The sequence below is a fragment of the Phyllobates terribilis genome, unplaced genomic scaffold (assembly GCF_046119375.1).
Source record: "Phyllobates terribilis strain yellow unplaced genomic scaffold, ASM4611937v1 Scaffold_3__8_contigs__length_932513732, whole genome shotgun sequence".
NCBI classification, from domain to species: domain Eukaryota; kingdom Metazoa; phylum Chordata; class Amphibia; order Anura; family Dendrobatidae; genus Phyllobates; species Phyllobates terribilis.
In genome coordinates, this window is record NW_027362763.1 from 725,148,463 (window position 1) to 725,173,764 (window position 25,302).

The following is a 25,302-nucleotide window of genomic DNA, read 5'->3' on the forward strand; positions in this document are numbered from 1 at the left end:
GACTAAGGGGTCACCATACACCCCGAGCAGTCTGCAGACACCGTATTCCCGGTACCGCCTGTAAGCCACGTGGAGAGATTCTCCTCAGTCCGGTAGCATGCCGGCTGAGAGCACTTATACGACGGCGTGAGTCACACGCATCCTAGCGCCAACTGTATCAGAGCGCCAGGGTCTTGCCGAACATGGCTGACAACCAGCAACTGCAGCGCTATATACAGCAGCTTGAGGCCAGACTTAGGACTCTGGAACAAGCTGACCCGGTAGCTGATATCACTGCAGTAGCTACCCAGGTGGCTTCTCAAGCAGCCAATCTGGTTAACCCGGCTGCGATAAATGCTGCGGCAGCTGCAATTGCCCCATTACCCCGTTTTGCTCTCCCGGAAAAATTTTCTGGGGACAGTAAATCCTGCAGGGGTTTTATTAATTTATGCTCCATTCAGTTGGAGATGATGGAGGCACGGTTCCCCTCCGAAAGAGCCAAAGTGGGTTATGTCATCTCGTTACTCTCCCACAGGGCTCTGGAGTGGGCTACTCCTCTGTGGGAGCGCAATGACCCGGTAGTGGCTAATGCGGGTCTCTTTTTTAATACCCTAAAGAGTGTTTTCCTTGGTCCTCAGGTCACGCATGATACGGCTCTTAAGCTTCTTCCGTTGGTCCAGGGTTCGGTCACCGCCAGCCACTATGCCATCCAGTTCAGAACCTTAGCGGCTGAATTGGATTGGTCTGAGCGGTCTTTAATCCCGGTGTTCTGGAAGGGTCTGGCTGGGCATATTAAAAATGCTCTCTCTACCAGAGAGATTCCAACCTCCCTGGAGGAGTTAATCTCTCTCGCTAACCGAATAGATTTGTGTCATGCAGAACACAAGTTAGAGCTGGAGGTCGCAAGACCTCAGTGTCGGTTGGCACCATCCTTCTCTAGACCCATTTCCAAACCCGTGACTCCCGACCCGGAGCCTGAGGCTATGGATATATCCCGAACTGAGTCTAGCTCTTCTCGTTCCCGACCTGCACATCTCTTAGAGTCCCCCGTTAATAAGGGTTCCAAGCAGTCGGGAAAACGAGTGTGTCTAACCACCGTTGGAGGAGGTGTGTTAGATTCTGGGGCTTCTTCCTCCAAATTATTGTATAAGGTGACATTGTCCGTCGGAGCATCCGCGGTTACTGCCAAGGCGTGGGTGGATTCTGGCACCGATGGCAATTTTTTGTCATCTACGTTTGCCCAGAGGCATGCCATCCCTATAGAGTTACTGCCAAGACTAATGAACATTAGGGTAGTCAACGGTTCACTCCTGCTCACGCCAATCACTCACCAGTCGATTCCCCTCACCATGTCATTTCCTCAGGGTCACCGGGAGGTTATCTCCTTTCTTATTATTCCCGGTGGTTTAGATGAGGTGTTATTGGGTCTTCCATGGTTACATTGTCACACTCCACACATTGACTGGAATACGGGGAGAATTTCTTCCTGGAGTGAGAATTGCGTGTCTCAGTGTATGGTGACAGTCACCCGGAGGGTAGTCTCTGACCCTTCTACCGATGTGGCTTCCGGCACAGACCCTCTGTCTGTCCCCAAGACCCAGGTCTTGTCAGATTATGTCAAAAAGAACCCTCGGGTAGACCTCTTGTCCCGGCCCATGGATACGGCTGAGGGCAATGACGAACCCAGGCTCATTCTTCCTCCTGGGAGGACGTTCGTTCCTCCTAGTCTACAAAATGAGGTGCTCTCCTGGGCGCATGCCCCTAAGTCCAGAGGTCATTTTGGGGTCAAACGTACTGCTAAGTTCCTTCAACAATCGTTTTGGTGGCCCCTTTGGCGCCAGGACATTAAGGAATATGTTCTAGCGTGTGTCTCCTGTGTGAGAGATAAATCATCCCGTCAAAGTCTGGCTGGTCTTCTCCATCCGTTACCCATGGCGGATTCCAAGAATCGAATGAGTGAGTCGGCTGACACTCTTCGTCGTCCTACTCCCGTATTCTATCCGGACGGCAGAGTGTGGCTCACGGCTCGCAACACTAAAGTACGCGGGGAATGTGCTAAGTTTGCCCCACGCTTTATTGGTCCTTTTCAAAATTTTGGCCCAAGTAAAGCCAGTAATGTACCGTTTACAATTACCACGACACCTGAGGAGTCACGACACTTTTCATGTGTCGCTCCTCAAGCCCGTTCGCCTGCCAAAACTCGCTGAACCCCAACCAGCTACACACATCAGGGGTGATAATCTCGAGGTGCAGGCTATTATGGGGTCTAGAATGGTTCGTGAAAAAAAAAAAGGTTACCTGGTACACTGGAGTGGCCATGGATCTGCGGATCATTCCTGGGAACCGGTGGACCACATTCATGCCCCCCTGCTCGTTGAGGAAGATGAGCGTCAAGTGAAGGGAGATAATGTTAGGCGTCAGGCATTTGAAATGGGTTCAGAGCCATCAGGGGATCCTGTGGTCTCCCATTCTGGTCCAGCTGGGGCTGATGCTGCTCAACATTTTCATCAGTAACAACGCCTAGCTGGTGCACGAGATGGACGAGTTGTTTCCTGGGTCTTTATCCCTAGCAACATGAAGGATAGGTTGCAGAGGGAAACAGGGCTGCTACAGCCTAAGTCCAGGATTCCCTGCACTGAGCATGCCCGTGACATGGCGGACCGTGATTGGTGGCTTGGGAGTCAGCTGATCCGGTGACCTGGCACCGCCTGATTGGTCGCAGGTGACGCCACCAATGGTGCGACGGTGGGCAGGGCTTAATCTTTAAAAAGCCCGCCCACAAACATGGCGGCGCGCTCTGATCATTGAGCAGTGATGGTGTTGTGTGGACGCTTGGTCGTTTGAGCTCCACGGATGCTTTAGTGGAAATAGGCAGGTAGCTTCATCTGACAGTCTGGCTCTGACTAAGGGGTCGCCATACACCCCGAGCTCCTCCTGTTCCTCCTTGCACAAAGACGGAGGTAGCGGTCCTGCTGCTGGGTTGTTGCCCTCCTACGGCCCCCTCCACGTCTCCTGGTGTACTGGCCTGCCTCCTGGTAGAGCCTCCAGCCTCTGGGCACTACGCTGACAGACACAGCAAACGTTCTTGCCACAGATCGCATTGATGTGCCATCCTGGATGAGATGCACTACCTGAGCAACTTCTGTGGGTTGTACAATCCGTCTCATGCTACCACGAGTGTGAAAGCACAACCAACATTCAAAAGTGACCAAAACATCAGCCAGAAAGCATTGGTACTGAGATGTGGTCTGTGGTCCCCACCTGCAGAACCACTCCTTTATTGAGGGTGTCTTGATAATTGCCAATAATTTCCATCTATTGTCTATTCCATTTGCACAACAGCATGTGAAATTGATAGTCAGTCAGTGTTGCTTCCCAAGTGGACAGTTTGATTTCACAGAAGTTTGATTTACTTGGAGTTATATTCTGTTGTTTAAGTGTTCCCTTTATTTTTTTGAGCAGTGTATAATAAAGACTGAAGATTTTATGACATCATGGTGCTGGATTTTTCTGTTTGCTGCTTGGATCCGTTGCGCTGTGTTCTGTGCATCTGTTGCTAGTGAGTGAAGCTGGAATTAGTCTCTTTTAGTAAAAGAGCAATGGTGCAAAACGTTGTCTGCGTGATAGTGTGGCAAATCAGGGATGTTCATGGGCGGAGCTGAATTTTTGGCGCAAACAATTTGGAACCCCGCACACGAACACTAATTTGAAATACCAAACAAATTCGCTCAACACTACTAGAAATCATATTTTTGTTTATGTATACCAAACTAAAGACGATGATTCTTTGCAATAAGATGGAAATTCTTCCGACCAGTCCAGAAGAAGTGAATGTATAATTACTACTGTTGAGCGAGTATGTTCTGTTAACCCTTTCGCCGAGTATGCTCGGGCCGAGCTCCAAATATCTACAGCTGCTCGGTGATATGGTTGAATCGCTCCCGTGTGCATGATTTGTGACTGTTTGACAGTTTTATTACATGTGAGGAATGTCTATTTCTTACACATTCCTCACATGTAATAAAACTGTCAAACAGTTGCAAATCATGTACACGGGAGCGATTCAACCATATCACCGAGCAGCTGTAAATACTCGGAGCTCGGCCCGAGCATACTCGGAACAGAACATACTTGATTAACACTAATAATTGCCATTACTAATTGAGTGCCAGTGCCAATTATTTTTGCCATTTTACAAAATAAAACCAGCAGAAACAATATCAAGTTCTTGAAAGAAGTTGTAAAATGATTAAATCTTATATTTATTAACTATTACATGCAAAGCAGAACTTTTTTTTAACTGGAATAATTTTCAAAATAATTTTCCTGTGTCTGTAGATATGGCATTTTCCATATTTGCTATGGCACCCCCTGTTTGTTTTTTTTAACGATCTCTTATAACATCCACCAAATGCGTCCAGGGTTGGTGAAAAATCTGTTCTAGTCTACCTGTTCTCTGATTGTCGCATTAGTATCCGGGTGGAAGGGCTGAGCTACTGTACTTAATATGTATAACCACCAGCGCAGGACATATTAGGTGGACGTTCTGAAAAGGAATCACAATAACTCCAGTGGGCCCCATAACAAGTATGTGACAGCAATATCTATACACATAGGAACATTTTTTAAAGATTTAAATTTAAAATTGCTTTGTATGGTGTGAAATTAAATATTCAAAGGGGCTTTCCCCCAAAATACATTTATCAACTATTCACACAAACTATAATAGGGTCACCAAACTATCAATTAAAGCACTGCTTGTGTCACGGAGATACCGCAATAGAGAAGGGCCAGAAAATCGCAGCGTCTGGTCACACGAAATCCTACACTGATTAGAACTGCTTCACCATCCGATTAAATAATGCAGGTTTTCCTTGCTCTGTCATTGCAAGGGTTAATCAGTTCAGTTGATCTGCAGGAGCTCTCCATCCTGAATTGACTCAGCTGTTCTGTGTTGGCCTCTCCCATCTGGTATAAATGCTCGCCACTGGCACTTGCCACTTATAGTTCTTACTTCCTCGTTAGGTGTTGGAGGAGAAATTCAGCTTTTGGAGTTGACGGTTGGAGAGCTGTTCAAGAGATTTCTGAGTGGTGCTGGTTTGCATGCTTATCCTTATCCTCATCCTCTTCTATTTGCTTTCTCTACCTATCCCTCCCCTCTGTTCCACTCTGGTGTTTTGTTAGTATATTTGTATGAATGTAGTTTTCTTTCATCCCTGTCTGTCTTCCTTTGTCTGTCTGGTTAGCATAATACTACACACTTCAGCCTCACACCTCCCTGGGTGTGGGAGGGAACAGATGAGGTTTAAGATAGGAGAACAGCAAGGTACATGACCCCAGCATCTCCACCTTCCGGGGTAATCCGGGGGACAGGGATAGACTAGTTCAAGGGCTCAGGTAGGCGTCCACCGACCCTATTCAATATGTGACAGCTGATTTGTTATATCACTGAGAAACCATGTGGCCCCTTCAAGTCTGGATGCAACTGCTCACTCTGCACTCCCTATAGTTATGCTGCCAATGAAGAAGGAGCTTATCTACTGCAATTGTCTGAATAAGTTAGTGACAAAAATTAGTTCAGTGACTGCATCGGTGATGAGATCTCTCGACGTGGCGTTACCGCTGCAGTTAAAACCCCAAGGCCCAAGCAACGGTGGGGAGATGGGATGGTACCCGGAAAAGGTGAGAACCCCCTTAACCCCTTTCTGACATAGGGAGTAATAATACGTGCCTGCTCCCTGGGCCTTAATGACCAGGTATGTATTATTACGCCTTGGTGATCGCGCCCGCACAGAGGCTGTGCGGGCGCGATCGCTGCTGGGTGTCAGCTGATTGTAAAAGTTGATCACAGCATTGCAGGAGCAGGCAGAGGTAAGAGAGCCCCTCTTACCTTGGATCCGAGACCCCGCACTGTGTCCCAATCGTTGCCATGATGACCCGATGTCGTGCGCAGTGCACGATTTATCTAACTTGTGCCAGTGCAGAGCTGACAGCCTGCATAGCATAAGGATGCTGCTGCATCCTTATGCTATACAAGAGATCAGCCTGCAAAAAATGAAAGCCCCATAGTAGGACAAAGTATAAAAGTGAAAGAAAGTGTCAGAAAGTGGAAAAAAAGTAAAAATATTAAAAAATGAAAAATAATCCCAAAAAAATAAAAATATACTGTACCCATAAATAAATATTATTATCAAAGAAAGTGTATGCTCCAGTAATGAGGGGGAGGGGGGAAGTGTAGGGCAGGCAAGACAGGTTCTGGTAGTGGGTGACTCTATTATTAGGGGGACAGACAGGGCAATCTGTCACAAAGACCGGGATCGCCGAACGGTGTGCTGCCTCCCTGGCGCTCGAGTCCGGCACATCGCGGATCGGGTTGACAGGTTACTGGGTGGGGCTGGCGAAGACCCAGCGGTCATGGTCCACATCGGCACCAATGACAAAGTGAGTGGTAGATGGAGGGTCCTTAAAAATGATTTCAGGGACCTAGGTAGGAAGCTTAGGGCAAGGACCTCGAAGGTAGTTTTCTCAGAAATACTACCAATCCCGCGAGCCACACAGGAGCGCCAACGGGAAGTTAGGGAGGTGAATAAGTGGCTAAAGAGTTGGTGCAAGGCAGAAGGGTTTGGGTTCATGGAGAACTGGGCCGACTTCGCGGTCGGCTACAGGCTCTACCGTAGGGACGGGCTGCACCTCAATGGGGAGGGTTCAGCGGTGCTGGGGAAGAAGATGGCTAATAGGTTGGAGGAGTTTTTAAACTAGAGACGGGGGGGGGGGAAACCAAGGAAATAGGTGGGATGTGAGGCAAGCAAGGGGGAATGGAAGAAGTGAATATAATGAGGGTGGAGAGGGGGGTGGGGATAGTACAGTTAGATCGTTAGAGAAGAATAGGATGCTAAATAACCCCAAAGTTTTATCTTGCATGCTGACCAACGCAAGAAGCCTGACCAATAAGGCGGATGAGCTGCGGGCGCTTATATCGGAGGAGAGGTATGACATCGTAGGTATAACAGAGACTTGGCTAGATGATAGCTACGACTGGGAGGTAAATTTATTAGATTATAGTTTATTTAGAAGGGACCGGAAACAGGGGAAAGGCGGAGGAGTCTGCTTATATGTAAAGTCATGTCTAAAACCCAGACTAAGGGAAGATATAGGAGAGGGAGAAGAGGGGGTCGAGTCCATGTGGATAGAGATAGAGGGGGCAAAAAATAATAATAAAATATTACTGGGGGTCTGCTATAAGCCACCAAATATAACAGAGGAGAATGAGAATCTGCTATTAGGACAAATAGACAAAGTAGCAAAACATAATGAAGTGATTGTAATGGGGGATTTCAACTACCCGGATATTGACTGGGAAACAGAAACCTGTAGATCTCAGAAAGGAAAAAGGTTCTTGACAAATATTAAGGATAATTATCTCTCCCAACTAGTGCAGGAACCAACGAGAGGGAAAGCCGTGTTGGACTTAATATTGACTAATAGGCCTGATAGAATAACTGAGGTACAGATAGGAGGGCACCTAGGTAATAGCGATCATAATATTATCGACTTCAAAATGCCCTTCAGTAGGGTTATCAATAAGGGAACAACAAAAACATTAAACTTTAGGAGGGCGAAGTTTGATCAGCTGATAGAAAACCTTCAACTTATTGACTGGGACAAAGTTCTTAATCAAAGGAATACGAATAGTAAATGGGAAACCTTCAAAAGAATTCTGAATACTCAGTGCGAGAGGTATATACCGTATGGGAATAAAAGGGCCAGAAATAAGAGGAAACCAATATGGTTGAATAAGAACGTAAAAAGGGCGTTAAATAGCAAAAAAGAGGCATTCAAGAGATTAAAACAGGAAAACAGTAAGGAGGCACTAATGTGTTACAAGGAAAAAACGAGAACCTGTAAAAAACAAATAAAAATAGTGAAGGAGGAAACAGAGAGACGTATTGCTAGGGAAAGTAGATCAAATCCCAAACTGTTCTTTACGCATATAAATAGTAAAAGGATTAAATCGGATAATATTGGACCGATAAAAAGTGATGAAGGCAAAATCATAGAGAAAGATGAGGATAAAGCTAATCTATTAAATAATTATTTTTCGACAACTTTCACAAAGGAAATAGAACTAACAGGAGAAATGAGAAGTGACAAGCTTAATCCTCCTCTAAGTATGACTAATCTAACCCAAGTTGGGGTACAGAAACGCCTCAGTAACATTAAAATAAACAAATCACCAGGACCTGATGGCATACACCCACGGGTACTAAGGGAACTAAGTAATGTGATAGACAGACCGTTATATCTTATATTTAAGGACTCTGTTGAGACTGGGTCTGCACCACTTGATTGGCGACAGGCGAATGTAGTGCCAATATTCAAAAAGGGAGCGAAAAGTGACGCCGGAAACTATCGGCCGGTGAGTCTGACGTCCGTTGTGGGCAACATTTTTGAAAGCTTCATTAAAGAGGCGATTACGCAGCATCTTGATGCTAATAATCTTTTAACCCCGAACCAACATGGATTCATGAGGAATCGCTCCTGCCAAACAAACCTGATTGACTTCTACGAGGAGGTTAGCTCTCGAGTAGATCAGGGGGAACCAGTGGATGTCGTGTATCTCGACTTCTCAAAAGCGTTCGATAGCGTGCCACATAATAGGTTGGTATACAAAATGAGAATGATGGGGCTGGGGGAAAATGTTTGCAAGTGGGTAGCTAACTGGCTAAGGGATAGAAGGCAGAGGGTGGTTATAAATGGAATATACTCAGATTGGGTAAGCGTCACTAGTGGGGTACCACAGGGGTCTGTACTAGGCCCAATGTTATTTAATATCTTTATTAACGACATAGTCAGCGAGATAAATAGTAAAATATCAATATTTGCAGATGACACAAAGTTATGTAAAACAATTAATACAAAAGAGGACAGTGCAGACCTACAGAGGGACTTGGATAAGCTGGGTAGGTGGAGCATTAAATGGCAAATGAGGTTTAACGAGGAGAAATGTAAGGTCATACATATGGGAAGGAAAAATGGAAGTCACCAGTACTCACTGAATGGGAAATCATTGGGGAATTCAGAGATGGAGAAGGACTTGGGCATCTTGATTGATAGCAAACTAAATTGGAGTGCCCAAAGTCAGGCCGCTGCTGTAAGGGCAAACAGGGTAATGGGATGTATCAGAAGAGGTATAGCTGCAAAGGATGAGAACATTGTTCTTCCACTGTACAAAGCACTGGTCAGACCACACTTGGAATACTCAGTTATGGGCCCCAATATATAGAAAGGATATAAATGAGCTTGAGAAGGTACAAAGAAGGGCAACAAAATTAATAAAGGGAATGGAGGGACTGCAATACCCAGAGAGGTTGGCAAAACTAGGACTATTCAGCCTGGAAAAGAGAAGGTTGAGGGGGGACATAATAAATGTGTACAAATATGTTAGGGGACAGTATAGAGACCTTGCCAGGGATTTGTTCAAAAGGAGGTATATTACGGTAACAAGAGGGCATTCACTAAAACTAGAAGAGAAAAGGTTTCAGCACCAGCATAGGAAGGGGTTCTTTACGGTAAGAGCAGTGAGAATATGGAATTCACTGAGTGAGGAGACGGTAATGTCGGATTCACTACACCAGTTCAAGCGGGGACTGGATGCATTTCTAGATACCAGGCAGATTTCTGCATATACTTAAAAATAAAATAAAATAGTAGGTTGATACAGGGATTTATTCTGACTGCTGGTTTCAGAGTCGGGAGGGAATTTTTCCTCAGGTGAAGATTGGCTAAATCATTTGGGGTTTTTGCCCTCCTCTGGATCAACTTTAGCAATTACAGAACTAACAGGTCGAACTTGATGGACGCAAGTCTTTATTCGGCTTTACAAACTATGTTACTATGTTACTATGATGCTTTATCATTTAGAATTTACCAAACAAAAATGGAATAAAACGTGATCAGAAAGACAACTGTAAATAACAATGGTACCGCTGAAAACATCATCTTGTCCCGCAAAAAAACAAGCCACCATACAGCTCCATCAGCCAAAAAATAAAAAATGTATAACTTTCAGAATATAGCGATGCAAAAAAATTATTTTTTCTATAAAATAGTTTTTATTGTGTAAAAGCGCCAAAACATAAAAAACTATATAAATGTGGTACCGCTGTAAACGTACTGACCCGAAGAATAAAGCTACCTTATCAATTTTACCACACACGGAACGGCATAAAAAAAAAAAAACAATTCCTAATTGCTGTTTTTTGTTTATTCTGCCTCCCAAAAATCCGAATAGAAAGCGATCAAAAATTTCATTTGCCCGTAAATGGTACCAATAAAAACGTCAACTTGTCTCACAAAAATCAAGAAAAAAAGCCCTTACATGACTGTTGGCCAAAATATGGAAGAATAATTGCAAAAACTAGTCTTTGCAAAAAGAAGCGTCTTTTAGTGTGTGACAGCTGCCAAACATAAAAACCCGATATGAATCTAGTATCACTATAATCGCACCAACCCGAAGAATAAAGTCGTCTAATCACTTATAACGCACGAGGAAAGGCGTAAAAAATAAACTCTAGGGTTAGGGTTGTTCCAGGGTTAGGGTTGTGCTAGGGTTAGGGTTGTGCTAGGGTTAGGGCTGTGCTAGGGTTAGGGTTGTGTTAGGGTTGTATTATGTTTGGGGATAGGGTTGTGTTGGGGTTGGGATTTTTTCATAAGTAAAGAAAAAAAAATGATGACGATATGGTGACTATTGTTGAGCGCAAGTCCTCGCTACTTGAGTTTGCATCGGGTGCTCGGGTATGCACTGAGTATCGTGGGTGCTTGAGTGACATGCTCTAGTCTCTGCCTCATATGTTTCGTGGCTGTTATACAGCCAAAAACTACACGCGGGGATTCCCTGCCATGCACGAGCGATCCCCACGTTTATTTTTGGGTGTCTAACAACCGTGAAACTTGCAGGGTGGGCATGTCACTCGAGCACCCACGATACATGGTGCATACCTGAGTACCCGATGCAAACTCAAGCAGTGAGCACTTGCGCTCAAGACTAATGACAACTTATTCAATATGATGACCTAATGTTATCAAATTCTGTGTTGTATCTCTGGGTTCAAAATGTTCACTATACCCCTTGATAAAATCCTTGAGGGGTCTACACTGTGTTCCAAATAATTTGTTTATTAAAATGAAAAGGTTGAAAACTCTGCTGTGCATAATAATTTGGAACATGCATTTTGAGTGCAGTTTGAGTTTTTTATTTTTTTAAAAATATACTGTTATCATAGGCAGTTTGTACAAAAACCTTTCAATTGTACTCTAATAGTTATTTGACTGGAAAATTACAGTGACTGCAATTCATATAGGTAATTTGGGAAAATCTGAGAAAATATTATTTGCATAATAATTTGGAACACAGTGTAGTTTCCAAAATAGGGTGGGGGTGGTCCACTGTTTAGGCATATCAGGGGCTCTTCAAATGCGACATGGTGTCAGCTCTCAATTCCAGCCTATTTTGCATTCAAAAAGTCACACAGAGCTCCTTCCCTTTTGAACCCTGACGTGTGCCCAAACAGTGTATTTTCCCCACATATAGGGTATCGGCGTACTTAGGAGAAATTACACAACAGTTTTAGGGTCCATTTTCTCCTCTTACCCTTGTGAAAAAAAATTGGGGCTAAAAGATCATTTTTGTAGAAAAATTTAGTTTTTTTATTTTCATGGTTCTATGTCATAAACTTCTGTGAAGCACCTAGGGTTTCAGGGTGCTCACCACACATCTAGAGAAGTTACTTGAGGGGTCTAGTTTCCAAAATGGGGTCGGATGTGGGCAGTTTCCACTGTTTAGGCACATCAAGGGCTCTCCAAATGCAACATGGCATCCGCTAATTATTCAAGCAAATTTTACATTTAAAAAGTCAAATGTCGCTCCTTCCGAACCCTGCCATGCGCCCAAACATTGGTTTTCCTCCACATATGGGGTATCGGCTTACTCAGGAGAAATAGCACAACAAATGGTATGGTGCAATTTCTCCTGTTAACCTTATGAAAATGCAAAATTAGGGGCTGAAAAACGTTTTTGTGGGAAAAATTAGAAAATTTTATTTTTACGGCTCAATGTTCTAAACTTCTGTGAAGCACCTGGGGGTTCATAGGTCCTCACCACCCATCTAGATAAGTTCCCTGAGGGGTCTAGTTTCCAAAATGGTGTCACCTGTGGGAGGGTTTCAACTGTTTAGGCACATCAGGGGCTCTCCAAACACGACATGGCATCCGCTAATTATTCAAGCAAATTTTACAGTCTAATGGCGCTCCTTCCCTTCTGAACCCTGCCGTGCGCTCAAACAGTGGTTTTCCCCCACATATGGGGTATCTGCGTGCTCAGGAGAAATTGCACAACAAATTTTCTGGTCCATTTTTTCCTGTTACCCTTGCGAAAATAAAAAAAATTTGGATCTAAAGTAACATTTTTGTGAAAAAAAGTTATATGTTCATTGTTTTCTTCCACATTCCAAAAATTCCTGTGAGGCATCTGAAGGGTTAATAAACTTCTTGAATGTGGTTTTGAGCACCTTGAGGGGTGCAGTGTTTAGAATGGTGTCACTTTTGGGTATTTTCTGTCATAAAGGCCCCTCAAAGTCACTTCAACTGTGATGTGGTCCCTAAAAAAATTCCTAACAAAAAAAAATGTTGGTTACAAAATTGTGCTGATGTAAAGTAGACATGTGGGAAATGTTATTTATTAACTATTTTTTGTAACATCTCTCTCTCATTTAAGGGGATGAAAATTCAAAGTTTGAAGATTGCAAAATTTTCAAAATTTTTGCTAAATTTCCGATTTTTTTTCACAAAGTAACGCAAATCATATCAAAGAAATTTAATCACTGTCATGAAGTACAATATGTCATGAAAAAACTACCTCAGAATCAGTGGGGTCCATTGAAGCGTTCCAGAGTTATTACCTCATAAAGTGACAGTGGTCAGAATTGTAAAAATTGGCCTGGTCATTAACGTGCAAACCACCTTCGGGGTAAAGGGGTAAATATACCTACCTATCACACGCCTCAGATATCGGTCTCACACGGCAGCAACATCTCTAGATCTAGTTTGGCTCTTCCTCAACTTCTGCACGATTCCTTCATCAATGCACTCTCTTAATAGTGGATACATTCAGTCCTTGGTGGCCGGTCGTTGACTCCAGGGTCAGTAATAGAGGCTAACTCCCCTCTAGTGATCTAGTTTGAGGTGACACTACACGTACCAGGGGTGGACACAGACAGGAGAAAGCCCCTGTGCAAGAACAATATATGGGCCCTTTGCAGTCCAATAGCTCATCATAATGCACAATTCCACCTGTTTTGGAGCTGGTAGTCGTCCTCTTACCCCTTGGGCCCCTGTGCAGCTCCACTTTTTCCGTCTGTAACTGACCCCGGGTGGCAAGAAATGCAGATCTTTATTCAGTCTGGCATGCTGGAAACATTCAGCCCCACGAATCTGAACCACGTACCACTCACATCTCCAACCAGCCAGATACATTTTTGCACCATACAGCTACAACCTTCAAGTGTTCCAGAGTCACCTACGCACTCATAAAGGAGTACTGACTAGAGACAGATGCCATCCTCAAATACTACCCTTGCACAGCGGCGTCACTTGAAGCTCATGGCCCTAAAGCAAAAGCTTGAACAGGGCCCCAAATTATTACAAGTCTTTAATAGTAATGGTCTTTTCATATGGGCCAAAAGGAGCATTTGTGCCCCCTATGCTCCAGGGCCCGGGTGCGATTGCAACCCCTGCACCTATTACAGTAATGCCCCTGCCCTTGCGCACTGACCACTCAGAGAAGGTTTCCACAAACAAGTGCAACAGAACAAATATATCAAGTCCCTAAATAAAGAGCCCAAAAAAAGCCCACCAAAATGGTCACTATCTGAGAGACACTACGGTCAGTGGTCAGTCCATACTAGTAGGGGGCAGCAGAGTGCAATGTCACCCCCAAATTGTCATTCTGTGTATATCTACAGTGTAATTATTTTTTGCCTGGAGATTAAACAGATAATTGCAGAAATCAATATTTCAGATAAGCAGTGACTTATAGCGCCATTAGACATTGCGTGCAATCATGATTTGGTCATTGTACCCCAACATGGTATTTTTTGTACATTTTTTATCTGCAACATGAGAAATCTTGAAACTCTTCAAATAATATTCTCTTGACTAATTATTTAATAATTCATGGGTGGTATCACGGCTTTTACGTGAATTGTGGCCAAGCTGCAATACCACCTGCTCCATAAGGCATTTCTGACCGTTACACTGGGCGCTTCTTTCTTTATATATCCCCATACACCAGCAATCCGTGTCTGATGAAGGTCGTAGTTTGACGACCGAAACGTTACATTGTATGGATTGCAATTTTTGAAAATTACTCTAAGAACAGTGAATATTTCATTAAAGAATTTATTTCATATCACTATATGAGTGCCGGATTATATTCTTATATTAAGCTGCAATACCAGACACAACCACAGACAAAAGTGGAGCTGTTTGCAGAATAAACTTTTGAGTACCATTTTATCTCAATAAATGTGATTATAATGGTTGTATAAGGTCTGTGTTAGGTCAGGCTCTTCTAACATTTCCAAAATGTGAAAAAAAAGGCACAATCTTCGTTTAGACTTTTCTTTGTCCACCTTCCTCATACCACCCACAGTCTGTTATCTCAACTGTGTGCACCTTACAATGGGGAGAGCCTCCCAGCGGGCTGCAGTCAATGTCTCTGTCAGGTCAGAGGTTGCGCAGAGCCTGTTCTCTCCCTCCCTGATTAGTTTGGAGCTCCATGTAATTAGCAGGGGATGGATAGGATTGGTGGACTCATCAGACGAGGCTTGGGATGACATCACACCTGATAACTTAAAATTGTGGAAAAAAAAAGCAAAAGCTCCATGAGTGCCACAACTGAACCTCCAGCGACCGGACCACAAGCACATGAGATTAGCCAGGGTAAGATGGAGGATGCGAGAATTAAAGTCCCCAAGAAGAAATGCTCAGAATACCACGAAGTCTACACGGAGATCGCAGCAGTGACATCAACAGAGGGTGAGTGCAGGTTAATCGCCAGGTACCAAGATGGCACCGGAAATTTATTATCTATCACATATCTATCTATCAGGATTGCCAACTTGATTTTTAATTTTTTTCTGGACAGCTTCTCAAAAAATCACAGACAGACAGCATTTTTTTTACTGACACATTGGGAAACCATATATTTGGATATGAAGACATCAGCTGCATTCACCTGTCAACCGTAAAATTATAACTACAAGCGTTACTTCGTACGGACTGTCCAGAAAATTCTGGACAGCTGGCAACCCATCTAACTATCTATCTATCCATCCATCTAAACTATGCTTGTATCTATCATTATCGAATCTATGTTTCAATCAATCATCCTCCTATAATGTATATCTATCTTATCTTTGTATCTATACTATCTATCTATCATCTATTATCTATCATCTCTCTATACTATCCATGTTTCTATCTATCTATCCATTGTCTAATCTATGTATCTATCTATCTATCTATACTTGCTATCTATATTATCTATCAATTTATCTACAAAAAACAAAAAGCCTGACCAGCACCTCCATGTAGTGTCTACAATGACTACATAACATACAAAAAAAGAACACAGCAGCACTCTGCAAGGGCCAAGATATATGCAAACTCTGAATACATGAGATCTAAGCTGAATTGTTGCTAAATAAAATGCACTAACAAAGAATAAAATATAAAATGAAGGTTCTTAGCCCATAAATTGGCCAATTCATGTATGCCCATCAACCACGGCAAGGTGACCTCCTTTTGATGGGTACCTATTCTACTTTTTTGTATCTATCAATCTATCTATGATCATGTATCTATCTGTCTTATCTTACCTTTCTATCTATCTATATTATCTTTCTATCATCTACGTATCTTTTATCTATCATCTCTCTATACTATTTATCTATCTATCATTATCAAATCTATATTATGTATATTATTTATCTATCACCTATCTTATCTATCTATATTAGCTATCTACCTGTATCCATCTAATCTATCTTTATATATTAGCTATCTATCTATGAATGCTAATCTCACATATATCTAATATAGATTTAATTATCTATAATTGTCTGTCCGTAAAATCTTTCATTCTGCCTTAGATCTATCATGTATTGCTTCATTATTTTATTCCTTCCTTTCCCTTCTTTATTTTTTGGATTCCATATGAATCAGTGAGAAAAGACCTTTATGACCTTTCATATAAGGGTGAACTATGGTGCAGTTTCATGGATCCCTTTAATACGTATCTGTCATACAGTTGTGTGAACGAGACCTTACACAATCATTCTGTTGCTCTGTTCACTTTTCCGGTTGCTGCATTTTACTAGAATTTACATTGAAATAAACGGGAATAAAAAAGTTTTGACTTCTGACCAGTGAACTTTTAGCAACGCTGTTATGCACTATTTAACTCTTGTTATACCATTGTAATACCACTAACATAGACAAGTCCCCCATAATCTAGCTACTGGTAAACTGGGATTTCACATCCTGATTTGTATAAACTGTCTGGAATTGTTCACAATATCAATTTCTTTATGTATGGATTCTTGAAAGCATAACAAGTCATCAGATTTCATAATCCAGACTGCAAGCATTATTAAATAGATCCCTTAGCCCTGATGAGGCTGGAATACTTTCTGTGAAAATCCGTCATCACAGTGGCTGCATAATCCTTTTTGAAAGTTTTTCTGCCTAATATTTAAATGAGCATTTTATGAGCTTTCACCCTGGTAGCTGAACTCATAAAATGCTCATCTTTATGTTGCAATTATACAACCTTTCTGTTATGGATGTTCAAAATAAGTACACTAGTGTCATCAGGTCTAAGAGATCTATATAGCTGTTTAAGGATGCAGACAATTTTAGTTTCTGTAATTTATTTTTTTTCTTACATTTATTCCAAGAGCCGTAACTTTTTTTTTCCTTTTTCCATTGCAATAGCTGTATGAGGGCCTCTTTTTCGCAGAACTAGTTGAAGTTTAAAAAACAGGGAAAAAAATTTCTAAGTTAGGTAAACTAGTGAACAAAATCCAATTCTGCGATTGTTTGTTGGGTTTTGTTTTTATGGCGTTCATTGTATGATAAAATGACCAGGTTAACAGGAGTCTCCAAGTCAGTGTGATTACAGTGGTATCAAACATTTAGAGTGTTTTTCACTATTTTAGAAAAAATTCTCATACATAAATTGATTTATCACCATTTTCCGAGACCTATAATTTTTGTATTTTTCTGCTGACGGAGGTGCAAAAGGGCTTGTTTTATTTTGCGCTCTGAACTGATGTTTTTAATATTGCCATTTTTGGGTACATATGATGATTTTATTGCGTTTTATTGCATTTTTGTGGAGAAGAACGGTGACCAAAAAAAAGGCAATTTTGTAGTTTCGTTTTTTTTTCTCTTTACAACATTTATCTTATGGGTTAAATAGTTTTATGTTTTGATAGAACTTTTGCAGAAGTGGAAATACCAAATATTCCTATTTTTTAGATTTTCTTTATTTTATTTTAATTTTTTTTAGATTTTTCAGAACCTTTTTAGATTCTTCTCTGTATTTTTTATACTTCATGGGGACTTAAAATTACAAACATTTGATTTGATTTTTTGTAGTATATACTAAAAAACTTCAGTATTGTACTTTGTAGTGAAAATCAAGGTCTCCTATGAAACACAGCTTGTGGCTAGTCTTCACAGGAGTACCAAGATGGCAACGGCCGGTTGAATGCTTCTGGCTGCCATGGCAGCCCTTAGTAACTTCACGATCATGCCACTTAAATGATGCTGTCAGAGACTGAAAGTGCCATCTAAATGGTTAAACCTCAGTGATAGGAGCTATCACCGATGGTTGATGTTAATGGTAGGTGCTGGCTGTACAACACAGCTGGCACCTGCCCTGTATGGAGCTCCAGAGCCCTCTTCATTCATTAGTATAGGGGTTAGTAATGTATACAGCTTATATTGTCAGATCTGCTGACAGTTTTTTCTTTAAATGATGCATAATCAGTAAGTATGGCGAGGCTAAATAACTAGAATATATTTTTACAATTTGTCCTTTGGATACAACACAGGTCCGATGGCAACTCTGATGGTATACATTCCCTACCTTGAAGCTCTTTCTTCTAATGTCTATAAAAATATAATCCAAGTCATTTCATGTGGATTTGTCAGAAGATTTCACAATACAAACTACATTATTATTACTAAGCTCTATTGGACCAGATGAGGCTGGTGTAAATACTTTGAAAATGAGAATCAGAATGGCTGTATAATCCTGAAATTAACATGAGCATTTTAGGAGGTCCAGCTAAATAGGGAAAAAGCTCAGGTATTCAAGTGTATTCATTCTCTGCCCACCGGACCTGACTGACAGCTGCAGCTTGTACTGAGCAGTGTGAGCGCTCAGCAGAAATGGGGAGGCGGGGCGCAGAGGAGCTGTTAATATGGCTAGGTAGGTGAAGATTCAGCAGCAGGGAGGAGGAGTACTTAGAAATTTGTTAACCAGGCTAGGTGGATGAGTTGAAGCTTTCGAAAAGATTATACAGCTATTCTGACATGGATTTTCAAAGTGAGTACACCAGTCTACAGGATCTATTTAACAAGTTTTGAAATTTGGTGACAGTTCTGTTTAATTATTATCCAGAATTGTTGCATGGAAAGGCTTCGAAAACATTGGCTTTGCAATCATATTTGGAATGAAATCTTTTAAGCTCCTCATATGCCTATTTTAGCTTTCATTTACTATTAGGCCTTTTGCACACAGCAGCCATAAATGCTGCACCTCTTTATGCTCATGAATTGATATGGATGTTTTCAGAGGTTTTCTTATGGATATTTGGAATTAATGATATAAATATTGGATGGCATTCTTCTTTCACATACCGTTATACAGAAGTCTGGCTACTAGGGGAGAATGCGGCACCACACTGAGTGCTTGCAGCTCTGTTTCTTTTTTATTATTCTGTTATTTTGGAATAAACTTTTCTTTTGAGAAGAAACCTGCATATAACTAATTCATTCAAATTTTATTAAAAATTTTTTCTCTTTGATGTCTTTGTAAACAAGGACTAATCTGCTAATAAATTTGTGTAAATTTGTACAGGGGTCAAGGAAAAAAAATCAGAGTAGTATTGTATTCTATAAAGCTGAAGGTGTCCTTTATATTTCTACAGTACAGACCAAAAGTTTGGACACACCTTCTCATTTAAAGAGTTTTCTGCATTTTCATGACTTTGAAAATTGTACATTCACACTGAAGGCATCAAAACTATGAATTAACACATGTGGAATTATATACTTAACAAAAAAGTGTGAAACAACTGAAAATATGTCTTATATTCTAGGTTCTTCAAAGTAGCCACCTTTTGCTTTGATGACTGCTTTGCACACTCTTGGCATTCTCTTGATGAGCTTCAAGAGGTAGTCACCGGAAGTGGTTTTCACTTCACAGGTGTGCCCTGTCAGGTTTAATAAGTGGGATTTCTTGCCTTATAAATGGGGTTGGGACCATCAGTTGTGTTGTGCAGAAGTCTGGTGGATACACAGCTGATAGTCCTACTGAATAGTCTGTTAGAATTTGTATTATGGCAAGAAAAAAGCAGTTAAGTAAATAAAAGCGAGTGGCCATCATTACTTTAAGAAATGAAGGTCAGTCAGTCCGAAAAATTGGGCAAACTTTGAATGTGTCCCCAAGTGCAGTTGCAAAAACCATCAAGCGCTACAAAGAAACTGGCTCACATGAGGACTGCCCCAGGAAAGGAAGACCAAACACACCTCCAGGCTGTGTAAGGGCTATTTGACCAAGAAGGAGAGTGATGGGGTGCTACGCCGGATGACCTGGCCTCCACAGTCACCAGACCTGAACCCAATCGAGATGGTTTGGGGTGATCTGGACCACAGAGTGAAGGCAAAAGGGCCAACAAGTGCTAAGCATCTCTGGGAACTCCTTCAAGATTGTTGGAAGACCATTTCCGGTGACTACCTCTTGAAGCTCATCAAGAGAATGCCCAGAGTGTGCAAAGCAGTCATCAAAGCAAAAGGTGGCTACTTTGAAGAACCTAGAATATAAGACATATTTTCAGTTGTTTCACACTTTTTTGTTAAGTATATAATTCCACATGTGGTAATTCATAGTTTTGATGCCTTCAGTGTGAATGTACAATTTTCAAAGTCATGAAAATGCAGAAAAATCTTTAAATGAGAAGGTGTGTCCAAACTTTTGGTCTGTACTGTACATATGTATAATGAGTTTTTTTCTTATTTTTTTTTACTTTTAGACATTGATAGTTCTTATAAGGGGTTTACAGATGTCTCCGGTGTAGATGGCGGTGCATTACTATCATCGAACAGACATGTTCCACCGCATTATCCAACCCCAACCCGACGTAGGCACCGCACAACATTTAGCCAAGAACAGCTGGAACATTTGGAAGGAGCTTTTAGCAAGAATCACTATCCTGACATATACTGTCGAGAGGAACTGGCGAAGATCACCAAGCTGAATGAAGCGAGGATACAGGTGAATATTCATTAAATTACAATAATAGTATTAGGAATGACAAAGGAAATGGAGTTCTGTGCATGTGACTGGTATGTGCACTTGTCGCTTTATCTCCTGTTATCACTGTATCCAGCACAGAACTTGTAAGGTAGTCCCAGCATGTCCTTGCTACATGTGCTGCTCTATAGTACCTTCGTTTGTCACCATCCTCTCCTCTGGAAACATTGACCTGTAGTTATTTACCTATATATTTGTACCTTTTTGGTGCATTTTTTGTTAGAATTGTATCTAAAGAAACTAGGTTTTAGTCATGGTTCATGCGGTTATAAAATTAGACCATTCATTGTGTCTACTACAATACACTATAGTATGTGACAGAACATGCCACATTATTTTTGTCACAGATTTATACTTCGTGTACCCCTGCAAAAAAATTGGCCAAAAAATGCATAGTGTTAGAATTTTACAATTCTACCTGCTGCTACCGGTAGCGAAAACTAAGTTATCCATATATCTTTTATGCACTATATGTAAAGGGGAAGGTGTGTAGCATGCAATCACAGGAGAGATCTGTGTTGCAGTTCGTGTTGGATCTAGTGATATGAGAAGCAATGTAAGATGGATTCCTGTGTAGTGATATATGAAGCAATGTAAGATGGATTCCTGTGTAGCGATATATGAAGCAATGTAAGATGGATTCCTGTGTAGTGATATGTGAAGCAATGTAAGATGGATTCCTGTGTTTTATGAAGCAAGAGGATACAACAAAAACAGCTGCAGAGGTAAAATTTGTTCCAACTTCTCTTCAGTGTGTTGTAGCTCTGTTTGTGTGAAGGGAAAGACTCAGATTGGCCAGTTAGAAAATTAGTCATTTACAAGCATTTGCTCTTTTAGCAGCCATGTCCCCCTCTTGCAGTTTAATCCTTTAAAAGAAAATGTATCTCCTCCATTTTCTGTGCTGTATAATACACAGACACAGGGACATTTTATAACATGGTTGATATATAATATTTTGTTTAAAGTTCATGCCCCTTGATGTTGGGAGTGAGGAAATTGTTAGTATGAATTGTGTTTTGCTGGTTCGCATTACAATGGGATGCAAGAGAAAATAATTTTGTACTCACTTTGGTTAAATGAAAGTAAAACCAGTATCACTACAAGGGTATGTTGACACATTAAGTTTGCTGCAGACATTTTTTAATGGAAAATGTATATCTTGGCAGGAACAACGCTGCATAAAAAATGTGCATCTTTGCCACATTTTAGCATGCATTTTTTATGCTTTCTTTTATGCGGATTGTTTCCCATTTATAAGAATGGATAAAAAAACGCTGCAAAAAAGCTGAAAGAATTGATATGCTGCAGATTTACAACTGCTACAAATCTGCAAGGAAAAAATGAGCATGCATTTGAGACTTCTGAAATTACATTCACTTTGCTAGGAAGTTAAAATGCTATGTTTTCATGACAAAAACATGTGAGAATACAGGAAAAATTAGATGTGTGAACATATCCTAATACTGAGAGAAATTAAATGATTTCATAATGAAATATTTTTTAAAAAAGGCTTATTTAATTTACTGTCACTTTTTTTCCCTGATTTTCTTAGTAGTGATCGGTTCATTTTAAATGGGATGTCCACTACTTGGGCAACCCCTTCTCAATTCAAAGGTTTCCATTTCCCCCTTATAAAATAATAACACTTATGCTCGTCTCCAGTGCCAGTGCTGTTTCATTGGTGTCGGCACTGTCTCTCCCGGGAATCACTTGACATTGTTATGTCACGCGATCCATTCCGCCAATCAGCGACAGCTTCACTCTCCCCGCCTTCGGAGGTATCACATACATACGGAGGAAGTCACAGCTGCTTCTTTCTGACTTCCTCTGGATGTATGTGATAAATCCGAAGGCTAGGAGTGTGAAGCGGCCACTGATCGGCTGCAGGGATTGCGTGACGTAACAATGCAATCCCCGGGAGAGACAGTGCCGACACCAATGGAACGCCGCCAGCACTGGAGGCGAGTATAAGTGTTATTATTTTACTAGGGGCAAATACACGGATTGAGAAGGAGTTTCCGAGTAGTGGACAACTCCTTCAAGGACGAACATTTACGAGAAGTCTAATTTAAGTTTAATTTCTGTATATTTCAGGTGTGGTTTCAAAACCGGAGAGCAAAGCATCGCAAACATGAAAGGACCAATCAGAAATCTGTGACAGCAAGTGGCATGATTGCCTGTAGCGGCCTTATGCCCGGAGTGTGCTCTATGTCCCCAGCGTCCCGGCAGTACCAATATCCTCACACACTAAACCACATCCCCAGATTTACGTCAATGGCCCCTACAGGTTATCAGCCCCCATCTTCTGTTGGCCAGTTTATGTGTTCAAGCACACACCCTCATATACCATCTGCTACCCCTTCCTCCCGCCAGCATGACGACTGGTACAATTCACTTAGGTCCATCAATTCCCCAAGCACAGGATTATCATCTTCCATGATAACCTTAGCACCGATGGCCGCATTAGATCCACCCTCTCACTGGAGTTAAACGCTGACAAATTTATGATGAGAACTTTAGCAAATGCTTCATGAAATATACTGAAGAACGCTTCTTCTTAGATTCTGGTCTTCACTATATCGAGGCAAGGCTAACTGCTTTCTTAGAAGTGGGGTGTTACCAGCATTTATTTAGGCTGAAGCTCTGCTCGAAATTTCTCATGGCGCAACCGCATAACCGAAACCATCAGTGATCAACAGCACTTTGTAGGACTTTAATGCTGGACGCTATGGTGGACCTTCAATTAGGCTGAAGTTTGGAGTACTATTTTTCACAATAATTGACACTTCTGCCTATGAACATACAAAAATTAAAAATATTACTCAATTATTGGTTATTGTTTAAAGGGAAACTATCTTCAAAAAATGAACTAAATCAGGTTCATCTGTTATTTTATTTTTGGGCGTTTTTTTTTTCATTTAACAATAGGTTGGGTAATGACACATTCCCTTTAAAAGAGTAATCCACCCCAGAACATATTCTTCTTGATACGTCCAGCATAGTATAAAATATTTGTAAAAGCAAAATCCTAATGCTTTTTTTAACACATCTCCTGTCCAGGCCTAGAAGAGGTATCGAGGAGGTCAACTCAGAAAGCATTAGGAGCTAGGGTGGATCAATAAGGAAATCTTTGTATTTTTATTATTTTACACCATGCTTGATGGGAGCTGAAAAAAAATTCCAGGATGAACAAACCCTTTAAATTAACCCATGTTTCCGCACAACCCCATAAAAGGGCTAATCAGGTGTTGTAAGACTTAATCAGGTAAAGAAATATAATGTTCTTCCTTTCTACTAGACGTTCTTCTTTCTTTCATCACCATTTTCAAGATTTCTACCACTTGATTATAACTGTAAAGGCCTCGTTTGTCAAATGTTAAAAAGAAAACAACAACAAAATGACCTTGTTACCCATAGCAACCAATCAGAATACAGCTTTCATCTTTGTTAGCGCTGGTTTAAACATAAAAGCTGAGCACTGATTGGTTGCTATTGGCGACATGAACTGTTTTGATAAATGGGACCTAAATGGTGGAGATTTGTTAACCCTGTCCTTCCTGTAAGGGTGTGAGATTCATCAACTCAGTTGAAGAGTCTGGAGTAGGTGTGAAAATTCTCCAAAAACAAGTCAAGCTTTGCATGCATCTGAATCAGTGTTCATTTCTCATTTACAAAATACATTGATAAATATAAAACCGTTACAGTTAAAAAAAAAAAAAAAAAAGGCTGAAACTCTTTACTTTCATCATGTCACTCGCGCAGCTGATAATTTGTCACAATGTATCCCGCCATGTATGACCAGAAGCCACGCCCCCTGTAGCCACCAATGAGTGGAGGCGTACACTGCATACTCATGTACTCATTCGCCATTGCAGGTGGGCGTGGCTGTGCTACAGCCTATGGCAGCGCAGCGTGACCGCGGCCTAATCAGATCGCAGGGATTTCCTACGCGTGACATGTACACTACCGTTCAAAAGTTTGGGGTCACCCAGACAATTTTGTGTTTTCCATGAAAACTCATACTTTTATTTATCAAATGAGTTGCAAAATGAATAGAAAATATAGTCCAGACATTGACAAGGTTAGAAATAATGATTTTTATTTGAAAGAATAATTTTCTCCTTCAAACTTTGCTTTCGTCAAAGAATGTTCCCTTTGCAGCAATTACAGCATTGCCGACCTTTGGCATTCTAGCTGTTAATTTGCTGAGGTAATCTTGAGAACTTTCCCCCCATGCTTCCTGAAGCCCCTCCCACAAGTTGGATTGGCTTGATGGGCACTTTTTGCGTACCATACGGTCAAGCTGCTCCCACAACAGCTGAATGGGGTTGAGATCTGGTGACTGCGCTGGCCACTCCATTACAGATAGAATACCAGCTGCCTGCTTCTTCCCTAAATAGTTCATGCATAATTTGGAGGTGTGCTTTGGGTCATTGTCCTGTTGTAGGATGAAATTGGCTCCAATCAAGCGCTGTCCACAGGGTATGGCATGGCATTGCAAAATGGAGTGATAGCCTTCCTTATTCAAAATCCCATTTACCTTGTACAAATCTCCCACTTTACCAGCACCAAAGCAACCCCAGATCATCACATTACCTCCACCATGCTTGACAGATGGCATCAGGCAATCTTCCAGCATCTTTTCAGTTGTTCTGCATCTC

The 25,302-nt window shown here is 41.4% G+C and overlaps 1 protein-coding gene across 1 annotated transcript; it reads left to right on the forward strand.

The window, feature by feature from the left end:
• The first annotated feature begins 14,906 nt into the window (after positions 1-14,906).
• Positions 14,907-23,131, forward strand: LOC141258311 (homeobox protein prophet of Pit-1-like). Its single transcript, XM_073673320.1, has 3 exons — positions 14,907-15,072; positions 20,361-20,602; positions 22,736-23,131. The coding sequence occupies exons 1-3, from the start codon at positions 14,919-14,921 to the stop codon at positions 23,129-23,131; spliced, it is 792 nt and encodes a 263-aa protein (XP_073529421.1). The 5' UTR covers positions 14,907-14,918.
• The last annotated feature ends 2,171 nt before the right edge of the window (positions 23,132-25,302 follow it).

Excerpts from the sequence above, each read along its gene's own strand:
- LOC141258311 (XM_073673320.1), top strand. The coding sequence starts at position 14,919 with ATGAGTGCCACAACTGAACCTCCAGCGACCGGACCACAAGCACATGAG. Across the intron at positions 15,073-20,360 it reads AGCAGTGACATCAACAGAGG|ACATTGATAGTTCTTATAAG; the intron begins GTGAGTGCAGGT and ends TTTTACTTTTAG. Across the intron at positions 20,603-22,735 it reads TGAATGAAGCGAGGATACAG|GTGTGGTTTCAAAACCGGAG; the intron begins GTGAATATTCAT and ends TGTATATTTCAG.